Source organism: Peromyscus californicus, unplaced genomic scaffold (assembly GCF_007827085.1).
Source record: "Peromyscus californicus insignis strain IS unplaced genomic scaffold, ASM782708v3 Scaffold_11__1_contigs__length_118956290, whole genome shotgun sequence".
Taxonomy (NCBI): domain Eukaryota; kingdom Metazoa; phylum Chordata; class Mammalia; order Rodentia; family Cricetidae; genus Peromyscus; species Peromyscus californicus.
Genome location: NW_026294402.1, coordinates 33,954,557 through 33,969,142, shown reverse-complemented (window position 1 = coordinate 33,969,142; position 14,586 = coordinate 33,954,557). Strand labels below are relative to the sequence as shown.

The 14,586-nt window shown below is 36.9% G+C and overlaps 2 protein-coding genes across 2 annotated transcripts; both read right to left on the bottom strand.

Annotated features, from left to right (window-relative positions):
* Positions 1-205: 205 nt before the first annotated feature.
* LOC128103841 (olfactory receptor 150-like) lies at positions 206-1,144 on the bottom strand. The gene has a single exon (XM_052728488.1). The coding sequence runs from the start codon at positions 1,139-1,141 to the stop codon at positions 206-208; it is 936 nt and encodes a 311-aa protein (XP_052584448.1). The 5' UTR covers positions 1,142-1,144.
* A 12,108-nt stretch (positions 1,145-13,252) lies between these two features.
* Positions 13,253-14,185, bottom strand: LOC128103833 (olfactory receptor 150-like). Its single transcript, XM_052728481.1, has one exon. The coding sequence runs from the start codon at positions 14,183-14,185 to the stop codon at positions 13,253-13,255; it is 933 nt and encodes a 310-aa protein (XP_052584441.1).
* Between the last annotated feature and the right edge of the window lie 401 nt (positions 14,186-14,586).

The following is a 14,586-nucleotide window of genomic DNA, read 5'->3' as shown; positions in this document are numbered from 1 at the left end:
CATGTTATGATGAGCAGATGGATTTTCTGCATTCCTAGTGAGATGTTGTCCTTTGTATGTCTTATTGGCTAAAACTGATTCTCCCCCTGGCAACTTAAAAATAAACAGTGTTAGAATAATTTCACAACCTGTGGCCATAAAGAAGCCTTTGAATTGTTTGCCAATCCTACAAACACAAATTTTAGTAAAGAAAAAATTAGTCTTTTCATAAGAAAAATTTTCGTTCAAGGAACTTATTTAGAGCAACTTTGACATCCTTATTCCTCAGGCTATAGATCAATGGGTTCATCATGGGCACAACAATCGTATAAAACACAGAAGACACTTTCCCTTGGTCCATGGAGCTGACTGATGATGGCTGCAGGTACATGAATGCAAGGGAACCAAAGAAGACAGCAACAGCTGATACGTGTGAGCTGCAGGTGCTGAAGGCTTTGGACCTGCCCTCAGTGGATTTAATCTGGAGGATGCTGGCAATGATGAAGACGTAAGAGCTCAGTATAGTCAGAGTTGGAATAAAGATGTTAAAAGCACTGAAACACAGAACTACTACTTCATTAATAAAAGTGTCAGAACAAGAGAGCTCCAGAAGTGGGAAAAGATCACAGAAGTAATGGTTTATTACATCAGCCTTACAGAAATGCACTCTTAACATGCAGACTGTGTGAGTTGTGGCCCCAATCAAAGCCATACTGTACACTCCAAATACCATCCAGGAACAGACTTGATAGGACATCATAACATTATAAAGCAAGGGGTTACAGATGGCAACATAGCGGTCATATGCCATTGCAGCCAACATATGACACTCTGCAATTCCAAAAACAAGGAAGCAGTACAGCTGAGTCATGCATTCAGGGTAGGAGATGATGTTCTTCACTGTCACAAAGTTCACCAGCATTTTGGGGGTAATGACAGTGGAATGGCAGAGGTCAATGAAGGACAAACTGCTGAGGAAGAAGTACATGGGTGTGTGCAGGTGAGAACTGAATTTTATCAGGGTGATCATGCCCATATTGCCCACCACTGTAACTACATAGATTCCTAGAAAGAAGAAGAAGAGAGGGAGTTGGAGCTCTGGTTTGTCTGTTAACCCAGCAAGCATGAACTCAGTCACTCTGGAAAGATTTCCTTGTAACATTTTCTTCTGGGAGTTCTATTTAGAAAGAGAAGGGAAAAATGAGATAAATATCTATTATATTATTACATGCCGAGGTGTGAAAGAGAATTTAAGTTTTCCTTTTGCCTAGCATCTTCAATTTTCTGACAGCTGTTCTTACATGTTAGCCATCTAAGACTTTAGACTTCCCAACACATGGCACTTGTAATTAAATAGAAGATACATCTGTCCCTGTTTGTGACTTTTGCCATAAAAATGGTAGTACTCAGTTCATAGACAACCAAGGAGAGATCTGATGCATTCAGCAGAGTCTGCTAAGGACTTTTCATGACTCATTTGTAGTTCTCCCAATCAAGATAAAAACATTTTTTCTGTGTTACAATAAGAGCAGCATCTACACAGACAAAAGAACATCAGGCACATATACAACCCATCCTCTACTTAATGGTGGTGACCTAAAGGCTTTCTACATAAAGTAATGAACAGTATAAGTTGGACTCTTCTTGCAGGCTACAAGAATATATTATAGAGATTCAGCTGTGTATTATAGCTATCTATACCTTGACCGGACAAGGGTCCTGTCAAGAGACAAGCCATTTATTATGAATATTTGGTGCTATCCAGCCTTTAATATTCCAGCTATCCTCTACTATGAAATTTTTGCATGGCCAAATATTTTCAGACCTGCTGAACTTCTAGGTAACTTCCCTGTTGAAGCCAGTACCTGGATAAGGTCACATAAGCAAAGACAAGCTGGCAGAGACACATAGCTTTGTTTCTTGTGCAAATGAAGTTCAGATCACCCTCCTGACCTGAGGCCTAGTGGTTCTCCAGAGCAACTGAGAACAAAAGAGGTTTTTACATATCAAGGTGAGAGATAGAACAATATTCCTAGGAGACAGAGAACCACATGCCCAGGGAAAGAAAGGGCTGGCATTTTCTGTAGAAATGCACAGAATGGCATGGCGAAAGAGAAGAGAGGAAGACAGGTCCCATAGAGGGTAAGGAGATCTTGGGTAGAGTTTTCTGTGTCAGGAGTAGAGAGTATCAAAGATGGAGAAAGAGGATACAGGGGACAAAAATGAGGCTGGAAGCATAGGAATTTAGTCGTCAGCAGGACTATGAGCTAGGGAACTGGATGGAACTGAAGCTATGGAAATTCCCAGAGAAATAAAGTAGACAGATATAGAGATTGGTATATCTAGAGTTATTTCTGCCCTAAATGCCTGATGGAGCTATAGCTGTATTGATAGGATTTTGTCTTGGAGGAATAAAGTTAACAGACACAAGAACATAGTGTACATAGATTTTTTTTTCCCTCAGATATCCCACACTGGACATAGCACCCGGGACCCCTGGGTACTCCATATTCTCTTTCTTTAACCAACATTATAGTAGAAGTTAAAGTTAGGGCAATCAGATAAGAACACAAAATCAAAAGGCATCTGAATTGGAAAGTAAATAATAAAACTACCTTTGCATGTATATGAATTAATTTTGTATACACAAAATTCCAAGAAATCTATAAGGAAGCACTGTTATTTATTTAAAAGTTTATCATGGAAGTGGGGCCCAAGATCATCAAGAAATGCAGCAATCATAAAAATCCATTTAAAATATCATGGAAAACGTTAAAACATTTAGGAATAAAATAAAGACATATAAGGTATTGCACTTGAAATTATCAACATTGTCATAAGGATAAACCATTTCATACATGAAAAGACACCCCATCTTCATGGATTACAATAATGACATGCTGATCATAAATTCTCCACAAAATATAAGGGCCTGATCTGGGAATGATCAGAACAAACCTGAAGGAAAAGAATAAAATTGGAATTTTCAAGTTTCCCCAACTAAAAATATACTACAACCTTATAATATGCTCATAATACAGATGTGCCATGAGATATAAGGAAATTGGCAATCTGTTAAAAAAATACATCTACAAATTATTAAAGTTATGTGTTTAATAATAACTCAGTGTAGGAACAATGGATTTCCAATACATGGGCAATTAGATGAAGTTACATGTTAAATAATTAATATGCAACTCTTCATACTATGAAAGAATTAATGAAAAATGGATGTTATATATAAATATTTTATCTAAAAATAGTAACATTTGATAAAAACTGCAATACTAGAACTTTATACCCATGAAATTGGTGATAGTTTCTTGGATAGGATGTTACAATCAGAGGCTACAGAAACAAACAAACAAACAAACAAACAAATAAATAAATTGAACATAATTAAAAATAAAAATAGTTGGTGCCTTAAAGGACATCATAGATAGATGAAAAATAGCACACTCAATGGGAAACACATCTCATGTAATGTATCTTAGGGAGAACTACTGATAGATGTAAAGAAATTTTTTATATCTGAATGGCTAAGGGAACAAATAATCCAGTTATACACAGCCAGATGATCTGAATAATGATCCTTCTAGTGGAGATAGACAAATTCCCAATAAACAGCGAAAATATGTGTACCACGATTAACATTAAGGTCATTTTAATAAAAACCAGAGAGAGACAAAATTTCACATTGGTTGGAGTGGTTGAGATGAAATGGTAAGTGCTTACAAGGATGGGAGGAGTCACAACCTCATATTACTGATGAGTTTATAAAATGGCACAGAAGTTTCAGAAAACGGTTTGAGAATCCTTCAAAATGTAGAGTGAGTAGAAAAGTTCTTAATAAAGAAAAATGAAAAAAATGTAAACCATAGAGTTATCACCAACCCAAGGAATTTTAACACTTGAGACACCGCTATCTGAATTAATAACACACTGACAGAAAAAAATTGTATAAAAGTGTCTGGAGTAGCAGCCAACGCTAACAGCCAATGCTAGGTGGAGGTCTTCCTACTCCACACTTGTTTCTTCTACCTCTCCTGCTGGTCTCTCCTAATGGGAGAAACCATCCTGACTGTGGATCAATTCTATGCTTTTCTATAAAATCTTAAGACTTTCTAGAGGTTGATTTTGTTAACTTAAAATCAAACTCAGAAGTGACAGTATACTAGTTTGTATGAAATCTGTTTCTTTTAGCAAGTCTCCTAGTTTTGTTGTGCCTAGATCATGACCCTTAGAGAGACCACCAAGGACAAGCGTAACAGAATGCAAAAGCAAAGTTTAATTTCGGGATATCCAAAAGCAATACAAGGCTAGGCAGGGACTTCGTCCAACTGATCCAACACAGTGGAGGCTGGAGGAAGTGCCCACCTATCTGCAAGCTCAGTTTTTAAAGGGAAAAATCACAAGGTTACATCATTTAGGGGTGCTAGTATGGGTACAATTCTGATTGGCTTGTGTCTAGGAATTCCAGAAATCACGATTCAATTTTCCTTCTAAGGAGGTAGTTGCCCATCACCATTTCTCATTGGCTGCCCCCAGATGGGGGCATCTGGTGATTACACAGTCACTATGGAAACTATGGTTGGGATATTCTATGGTCAAACAGTTACCTAGGGAACCAGGGAGAGGACATTCCATAGTCAGGCTGTCATTACCTCGTGACTACCTTGTGACTCTGGACTTTTACACTTCCTGGTTTCTGGAATCTGGACTGACTGGTTTCAGTAACTTCTGGCCTGTTCCAGTAACTTATACCCTGTAGCTAAAAGGAGAAGTCTTAGGCCTTAGTTTTGGGGGTGAAAGCATTTTGGTCTTATTTTGCTTCCATAGTTTTATCTCTCTTAAAGAGAAGGATGACTGCCTAAATGTGAGCTGAACAAGGGAAGCAGTAGACATGCTAATGTCAATGGAGGAAAGATGAGGAGGCTTTGATAGTATGTAAAGAATTACTATGGGCAACTAAGGAACGCTGAGCTTGGGAGAACTTGTTTTCCTCAGGGAAGAATACACTGATCGGTATGATGATATAGTTATATTAAAGTGATATTATTATAAATGATATAATTATAACACAAAATCATTATAATTATAAAATACATAACTATGAAATATGTGTTATAATCATAAAATATAATTATAATATATAAATATATTATAATTATAGAGCTATGTAATTATAAAAATTATAAATTGATATAGTATAACCTCAAAAAGTAAAAGAAGTAAAAGAAAAGATAATAAGCTTCAATATTGATATAGTTGTCTAATTAAGAAATGGGCTATAGAACTAAACAGAGAATTCTCAACAGAGGAAACTCAAATGGCTGAAAGACATTTAAGGAATTGCTCAACATCCCTAATCATCAGGGAAATGCAAATCAAAACAACTCTGAGATACTACCTTACGCCTGTCAGAATGGCTAAGATCAAAAACACTGAAGACACCTTATGCTGGAGAGGATGTGGAGCTAGGGGAACTCTCTTCCACTGCTGGTGGGAATGCAAGCTTGTACAACCACTTTGGAAATCAATATGGTGCTTTCTAAGAAAATTGGGAATCAATCTCCCACAAAATCCAGCTATACCTCTCTTGGGCATATACCCAAGGAATGCTCAATCATACCAAGAGCACTTGTTCAGTTATGTTCATATCAGCATTGTTTGTAATAGCCAGAACATAGAAACAACCTAGATGCCCTTCAGCTGAAGAATGGATAAATAAAATGTGGTACATATACACAATGGAATACTACTCAGCAGAGAAAAACAATGATATCATGAGGTTTGCAGGCAAATGGATGGATCTAAAAAAAATCATCCTGAGTGAGGTAACCCAGACTCAGAAAAACAAACACACTATGTACTCACTCATAGGAGGATACTAGATGTGGAACAAGGATGACTGGACTGTTACATCACCAGGGAGACTACCTGGAAAACAGGACCCCAAGAAAGACACGGGGATTGCCCAATGATGGAGAAATGGAAGAGATCTACATGGACAGCCTGGACATGAGTGGGAGTAATGAAGGGTAAGGGTGGAGGGAAAGAGAGCTTGGGGGAGTGGGAGATCCCAGCTGGATCAACAACAGAGAGGGAGAACAAGGAATAGGAGACCATGGCAAATGAAGACCACATGAGAATAGGAAGAAGCAAAGTGCTAGAGAGGCCCACAGAAATCCACAAGGATACCCCCACAACAGACTGCTGGCAATGGTTGAGAGACAGCCTGAACTGACCTACTCTGGTGATGGGATGGCCAAACACCCTAATTGTCATGCTAGAAACCCCATCCAATGACTGAGGGATCTGGATGCAGAGATCAATGGCTAGGCCCTGGGTGGAGCTCTGGGAGTCCAATTAGCGAGAAAGAGGAGGGTTTATATGAGAGAGAATTGTTGAGACCAAGGTTGGATAAAGCACAGGGACAAATAGCCAAACGAATGGAAACACATGAACTATGAACCAATGGCTGAGGGGTCCCCAAATGGATCAGGCCCTCTGAATGGGTGAGACAGTTGATTGGCTTGATCTGTTTGGGAGGCATCCAGGCAGTGGGACCAGGTCCTGTGCTCATTGCATGAGTTGGCTGTTTGAAACCTGGGCCTATGCAGGATCGCTTGGCTCTGCCTGGGAGGAGGGGACTGGACCTGCCTGGACTGAGTCTACCAGGTTGATCTCAGTCCTAGGGGGAGACTTTGCCCTGGAGGAGGTGGGAATGGGGGGTGGGGTGGGGAGAAAGTGAGGGGGCAGGAGGGGGGAGAACAAGGGAATCCGTGACTGATATGTAGAACTGAATTGTATTGCAAAATAAGAAAAAAAACCTATGAAATATGTGTTATAATCATAAAAATATAATTATAATACACAAATGAATTATAATTATAGAGCTATGTAATTATAAAAATTATAAATTGTTATAATTATAGTATGACCTCAAAAAGTAAAAGAAGTAAAAGAAAAGATAATAAGCTTCAATATTGATATAGTTTTTCTGTGTCTCCCAAAATTCAAGTGTTGATAATTTCCACCATGGGTTAAAGCTGGATTTCAATAACAACAGAAACTGCAGAAAGTCTACAAACTCATGGAAATGGAACAACTCTACTAAATCATCACTGGGTCAATGAAGAAATAAAAGAATTAAAGACTTCCCAGAATTCAATGAAAATAAATGTACAACATACCCAAACTTACAGAACACAATGAAAGCAATCCTAATAGTAAAGTTCATAGCGCTAAGTGCCTTCATAAAGAATTTGGAAGGATCTCATACTAGTGACAACAACACATTTGAAAAATCTGGAACTAAAAGAAGCAAACACACACAAGAGGAGTAGAAGGCAGGAAATAACCAACCTGAGGGCTAAAATCAATAAAATAAAAACAAAAAGAACAATACAAAGAATCAAGGAAACAAAAAGTTGGTGCTTTGAGAAAATCAGCAAGATAGACAAGCCCTTATCCAAACTTACTAAATGGCAGAGAGAGAATATCCAAATCAACAAAATCAGAAACTCAAAGGGGACATAACAACAGACACTGAGGAAATCCAGGCAATCATGTTTTTGAGGTATGACCCAATGAACTAAAAGAGACCTTCTGTATCAGTTGTTTCAGCATTGTTTTTTTTAACTCAGTGTATTTATTTATTTTTAAATTATTTCTTTTATTTATTGAGATTATAATATACTTACATTATTTCCTCCTTCTTATTCCTCACATTAAATCCTCTTTTTTCTCTTTCAAATTCGTGGCCTCTTTTTCCTTTCATGTATGTATGTATACATATATATCTTAGCCTCCTTTTTATTAATTTTAGAGATGAATATGTTATAAGCAAAAGATCAAAATGTAAGGACAATTTTTTTCCTTAAGCTTTGAGTACATAATACTGTGTTAAATATAGGTACTATACTATATACTGCATTTTATAGCTTAATTCATCTATTATTACTAAGGGTTTATACCCACTGAATAAGTGTACCTCTTCTCTCTCAGTTTCTGTTCTTTGACAATCATTATCATATTATATATTTCTATGTGTCTGACCAATATAGTTACCTTATATCAATAGAGCCACTTAGTAATCTTTTCTTTTCTGATTGGCTTATTTCACTTAACATAGTGTCTTCCACCTTCACTCAAAGTTTTCAGAACTAAAAGGCATGTAGCAATGGCCTAGAAAAATTGTGAACCTGGTGAAGTGCATCTAGATCTTTGATTTCGTTATTATTATTTGATAGATTATATAATTAATTTTTAGGTTAACATACAAAACTGTGTTTAGTCACTGCATCTAAAAATATGTACTTTTCTTTGTTCTTCTTCCATATTGAGTGGTCCCTAGCTTATTTTGATAGATTTTGCTAAGCCTGTTGAACTTATCTTGTACAAATGACAATTATGCTTCATATATGAAAATAAAAAACAATAATCTATAGCTATGAAAACTTAGGGAATATGTAAAACTACTCAGAGATCGAGTAATCTTAACTAGTTATTTTCCAAGACCTTATATTTTAATTGTCATGAAAAATATCTATTGCAAATTTACATACCATGTATTATTTATTATGAAATTTGCAGAAAATTATAATAAATACTTCCATAATGATAACGATCAAGAAATACTGCTTGACTGTGAATGTTGACTGATAAAAATTTGATAACAATATGCAGAAAACATTTTATAGGCATAAAGTCTATGCTCAATAAAATGCTATAATATATAAGAGAGAGAAATGTGGTCTATGGGATGCATATAATGACTGAGCAGTTCTGCAGGAGCACAGCTGCCACAGTGTGTAATCTAAAATGGGCCCATTGAAGGATTTTCAAGAGAAATACAGTTTGGAAGAATAAGAAGAAATAAGGTATGTTTATACTATATTAGTTTTATTTTAGATTTACCAACACCAGAAAATACTAAAATTTTCAAATGATTTATTAGAAGAAATAATGAAAAATGGGGAAAGTAGTAGAAACTCCTCATAAATAGACGCTGGTAAATTGTGTTTACTCTAGGTGTTATTGTTTATGACAGGGTTTGTACTCTGAAGTTATTTGTAAAAACTGAAGAATTGTTTGAAAATAACTTACCCCTAGTGTCTATATGACTTATAATAAAAATAAGAGCTGCTGAGCTTTTTTTTATTTTAATTTTTTTTTGTATATCATCTTAGAAGAAAGAGCTATAGCCACAGAAATACATTGTGTAACAACAAAATTTCATTCAAGTATGAAAGATGCCTGGGAGAAAGCTTGGTTCCAAAAACATGAGTGATATTTTTGACTAACATTTGAAAATTTCTAAAATGTCTGAAAAGTAGAGTTCATGGTGGTTGTCTAACATTCTGAGATTGAAAAATTTTAGGACAAATGAATGTTGGTTGCTCACCTTTCTACTTGGAGACTTCCATTCAAGTAACATATGAGTTCTAGACCAAACACCTCTTCATGTCATTGGTGTAATTCAAAATAAAATCTGGATCATTTTTATTTGTGGGATCAGAACATATATCCTATGTTCTGAGTAGTATACATTTCTATTATAAATCCAATGTTATGAGTCCATTGTGTCTTCCTAAGGTACTTACCAAAATGATATCATTTTCACAGAGACTTTTGATACATAAGAGGCACCATAAAAGGTTATAAAAGGAAACTCCTCAAGGATTTCCTTCTACTGGGGATGAGACGCTCAGGGGAAAATCAATTAAGATTTTCTGTGTGATGATGTGGTTCATACTTTCTCTTTGCCTCCTTTGGGTATAACTCTGTGTTTGGAAATAGTATCATTCATTGCATTTGGGGCTAGAAACTGAAGTCTAATGACATAGTTGTAGGGTGCCTCAATGACAAAATCCCATCTGAAAATAGTCTCTAAAATATATGAGGCTGTTTTCACTGCTTTTTATTTGTTGAATTAATGTTTGGGGAAATAATAATGACTTGTAGTTATTATCAAAAGTTCTTTCTTATGTTTCATTATTATTTCAAGGACAATACATAGTTTTATGGAAGTGGTTGGAGATGAGCATGTTGACTTTAGAAACTTTGGCAATGAGTAGAGATTGCAGGAATACAGATAAAATAAATATTAATTTAATATAATTGTTGATAGAATGATTTTTCATAAACTTACAGGTGGAAAATTCTAGGACCACTGTAAGCAAAGAGGAGGAATGGAACCATAAAGTTATAGGGAATAGACAATAGTGACTACTTTTTATTTTATGTGGAAGTTACAAACAAGCAATGGAAACTTCTAAACTAACCCATTTGGAACTAATCTAGAGTAGAATGCATTATATTAATGATTTTTGGCTTATAATAGATGCATATGGGTACATTGTAGTTAGGTAATTAGATATGTATCTCTATAAGGGCTTTGTGTAAACACATGACTACTTGTGTTTATACTAGTGTGTTCAGAGAATTAGAATTAATGGCATCAAAGTAGCTATGAGCACACCCAGCTTCCATGTGTGTACCATGTTTATAATACTGTTATTCAATAAATATATCCAGAACTGATAGGAGAAATGGTTACTTTTATTTCTGGGAAAGAAAATTAGAAAAGTTTTAGTGCCAGAAAACAATGTAAAGTTAAATTTCTGGGAGTATATGAAAGGGACATAGACATAACAGAAGAGGATTTTCAATTCCCATAACTGAAATGAGTTAAGCAAAAAATAATTGCAGCAGTTTATAGTAGAATAGAAATGAAAATAGAAATTAATGTCTGTGAGTCCACAGTGATTTAAATACGTGATTAAACAAATAAGTGGAGTTAAAAGACAAACTTATAGTATGCAAGAATTCCAAGAAAATGAATTAGGAGCTCTCCTTTCAGATAAGTAGAGCACAATCTCTCATTCCTTAAGAGTGGATTGTGCGTGATGCCTTTTGATATATCATGAGAACTGTACCTTGCTTCTGTAGCCTTTCTCTAACAGAAAGAAAACAAACATACAACCTCACTCAAAACATATGGTTAAACATAACTACCTGGTCTACAGTGACACTCCACACAATACCCAATACAATTAGTTTCCTTAACTGTCCACATCTTTACGAACAGGAGTAATTGTTCTCTGGGTTGTGACCAGTGGTGGTTTTCTAACAGCCTTTGTCTGTTGCAAGGAGAAGCTTCTTCGGTGACAGATGGAAGCTATCTTATCTTTGGCTATAAGAATATGTTTTAGAACACAGGAATCCTACTTTGTTGAGGGTGAAAGTGCATTGTACTTTTAAATCTGTATGGGACAGGTTAGACATGAATTTTATTAACTCTTTTTGTTCTGTTCTCAAACAGAGGCTCGAGATGCATCATTTATTTGAATCACATAGCTATTAGCCAGAAATAAATTGAAAGAGACAGAGGTAGTCCCTGAGTTGAGAAGCATTGCCTGGGAATGATAGACCAACTTCTGCCTATATTCTTGATGCATTTTTTTCTCTCCTTGCAGTAGTTCTCCTTGAGGGTATTTAGTATCTCCTGTTTGTGGGAGAATTCTAATATTTAAATATTCTATTCCCTATCAGTTCTCAGAATTATCAAGGATAGTTCAAGCGTGTATTTTCTTATACTGTTTATATTTTCAATGTGTAAATAAATACTTGATAACAAAATGCATAGTTTTATCCTAGCCAGTATCCATGACTATGAAAAAAAAATCTGGATGCTATTTTGTGCCTATAGGAAGAAATTTTATATACATAGACCTTCCAAGCAGATCCAAGCAATAAAATGAAACATTCATATTATACAGGTTTCACATCAGCATACATATGTATCACATAAAATATGCATACATGGTGGATAAATATATTTGGGTAACTTTGTAAAGCGAGAAAATCAGTTGTGAAGATAAGACATGGTTAGTCCAGGAAAAAGTCTCCATCTTCTGAAGGTTTGGTTTCACAGGATGAGACAAACTGACACGGCATTGACATTCCTGTGTTCTGGATTTAAGCTGGTCACAAAGTCTGCAATGTTTTGCACCTGTGATCAGACACATGATGTTTCAGATGTGGTATAATTAGGTTCAAATGCTCATGATGGGAAAATCCATTGTTATGACTCTGGGCACAGTATAAGAGGTGCGACAGGCAAAATATTATGTTAATTAAAGATGTCTGGGCTTGTTTGTTTGGCTCCTTTTGTTAAAGTATTTTTATTAATTATTTGAAAAATTTTTTTTTTTTTTTTGGTTTTTCGAGACAGGGTTTCTCTGTGTAGCATTGCGCCTTTCCTGGAACTCGCTTTGGAGACCAGGCTGGCCTCGAACTCACAGAGATCCGCCTGGCTCTGCCTCCCGAGTGCTGGGATTAAAGGCGTGCGCCACCACCGCCCGGCTAATTATTTGAAATTTTAAACAACGTGTTTTGATCACCTTCATCTCCTTACCTCCTCTTCCCCAAGATCTTTGTCCCATTCCCTTACTCACCCAATTTTCTGTCTTCATTAAAAACAAAACAAAACACCAAGTCCCGTTTGTACTGCCTATATGGTTTTAGATGTGTGGCCATTCACAGGAACATGTTAGACATACCAGGGATCACAGCCTTAAAGAGAGCTAACTTCCCTTCTCCCCGCAGCTATCAATTACCAAGAGCTCCTGAGGCAGTGGCGGGACTTTATGACCGCCTGTTCCCTTCATGCTGTGAATTTGTCTTGCTCGAGCTTGTGCAGATGTTGTACATGATGTCACAAATGCTGTGACTTCATATGTGCAGCTGTCCTGTTGTGTCTGGCCAACACTGTAGTCATCTACCACCTTACCTCCACCATCTTACATTCCTCCCGCCTGCTCTTATGCAGTGTTTCCCAGGGAGAGGCAGGTATGACGGGAGGAGGATCCTTCTAAGGCAGGGAAGACAGAACTTGGTGATGATATAAGGGAAGAAAGCAGAACAATGGAACCAAACAGCTTAAATAGGTTGGGAGATAGGAGGACAGGGTAAAGGAGGGAATATGGGGAGAGATAACACCAAAGACTTTCTAAACGAAATCATTTGAAAAACTTCTACTACAGAAGATTGCTAAAATATAAGCATATATACATATATGCTTATTTTCTTAACACAGGTTGTTGCCAGGATTTAAATCCCAGAGAAATCAGAAAGAAAGTAGCAATGGTCTGTCATCTAAAATAGGACACAAAATAAAAAGGAAATAGCTGGCTTTAGGATATCGAGAAGATATCCTAAAAAGAGATCAAAAACATCACAACATTTTGATAAAGAGAAATATTTTTCATGGAAAACTTTTTTCATACAACTTCTTTAGGGCAAGTTTGACATCCTTATTTCTCAGGCTGTAGATCATGGGGTTAACCATGGGAACGACAATAGTATAAAAGACGGAAGACACTTTCCCTTGGTCCATGGAGCTGACTGATGATGGCTGCAGGTACATAAATGCAGCAGACCCAAAGAAGACAGCAACAGCTGAGATGTGGGAGCTGCAGGTGCTGAAGGCTTTGGACCTGCCCTCAGTGGAACGGATGCGCAGGATGCTGGCAATGATGAAGACATAAGAGCTCAGGATACTTAGTGTGGGGAAAAGGATATTGAAAGCACTAAAACATAGAACTACTACTTCATTGATAAAAGTGCTGGAGCACGAGAGCTCCAGTAATGGGAAAAGGTCACAGAAGTAATGGTTTATTACATCAGCCTTACAGAAATGCACTCTCAACATGCAGACTGTGTGAGCTGTGGCACCAATCAAACCCATGCTATACACCCCAAATATCATCCAGGAACAGATTTGATAGGACATCATAGCATTGTAAAGCAATGGGTTACAGATGGCAACATAGCGGTCATATGCCATTGCAGCCAACATGTGACACTCTGCTATCACAAAAACCAGGAAGAAATAGAGCTGAGTCATACATTCAGGGTAGGAGATAATGTTCTTCACTGTCACAAAGTTCACCAGCATTTTGGGGGTAATGACAGTGGAATGACAGAGGTCAATGAAGGACAGACTGCTGAGGAAGAAGTACATGGGTGTGTGCAGGTGGGAGCTGAGCAGGATCAGAGTGATCATGCCCAGGTTCCCCACCATCGTCACTGCATAGATTCCGAGGAAGAGGAAGAAGAGAGACAGCTGCAGTTCTGGTGCGTCTGTTAATCCAGCAAGGATGAACTCAGTTACTGTGGAGTGGTTTCGGGCTATCATTTCCTCTGGGAATTCTCTGTAGGAGAGGAAAGAAAAGTCACCATAGGTAATTCATGTCTTATCACATAATGAGGTGAGAAACCGAGTTCAAGCTCCTTCAGTCATGTATCTCCAAGTTCAAGGGCTACTCCTATACCTTATCAGTCTGGTCATCAGAAGTTCAAAATTATAATACTTGGAAGTAGATAAATATAAGATGCACCTATCACTATTCCTGATCTACATTAGGAGAGTACATTCATACCCATTCCATGAACAACCAAAGAGAGATCCGATGGTTTTAATGGATTTTTCTAAGAATTTTTCAAGCCTAATTTGTAATTCTCCCTATCTATGTACAGAGAAAATGCTTTCCTATGTTACAATCATAGTAACACACACACACACACACAGACACACAC

Excerpts from the sequence above, each read along its gene's own strand:
- LOC128103841 (XM_052728488.1), bottom strand. The coding sequence starts at position 1,141 with ATGTTACAAGGAAATCTTTCCAGAGTGACTGAGTTCATGCTTGCTGGG.
- LOC128103833 (XM_052728481.1), bottom strand. The coding sequence starts at position 14,185 with ATGATAGCCCGAAACCACTCCACAGTAACTGAGTTCATCCTTGCTGGA.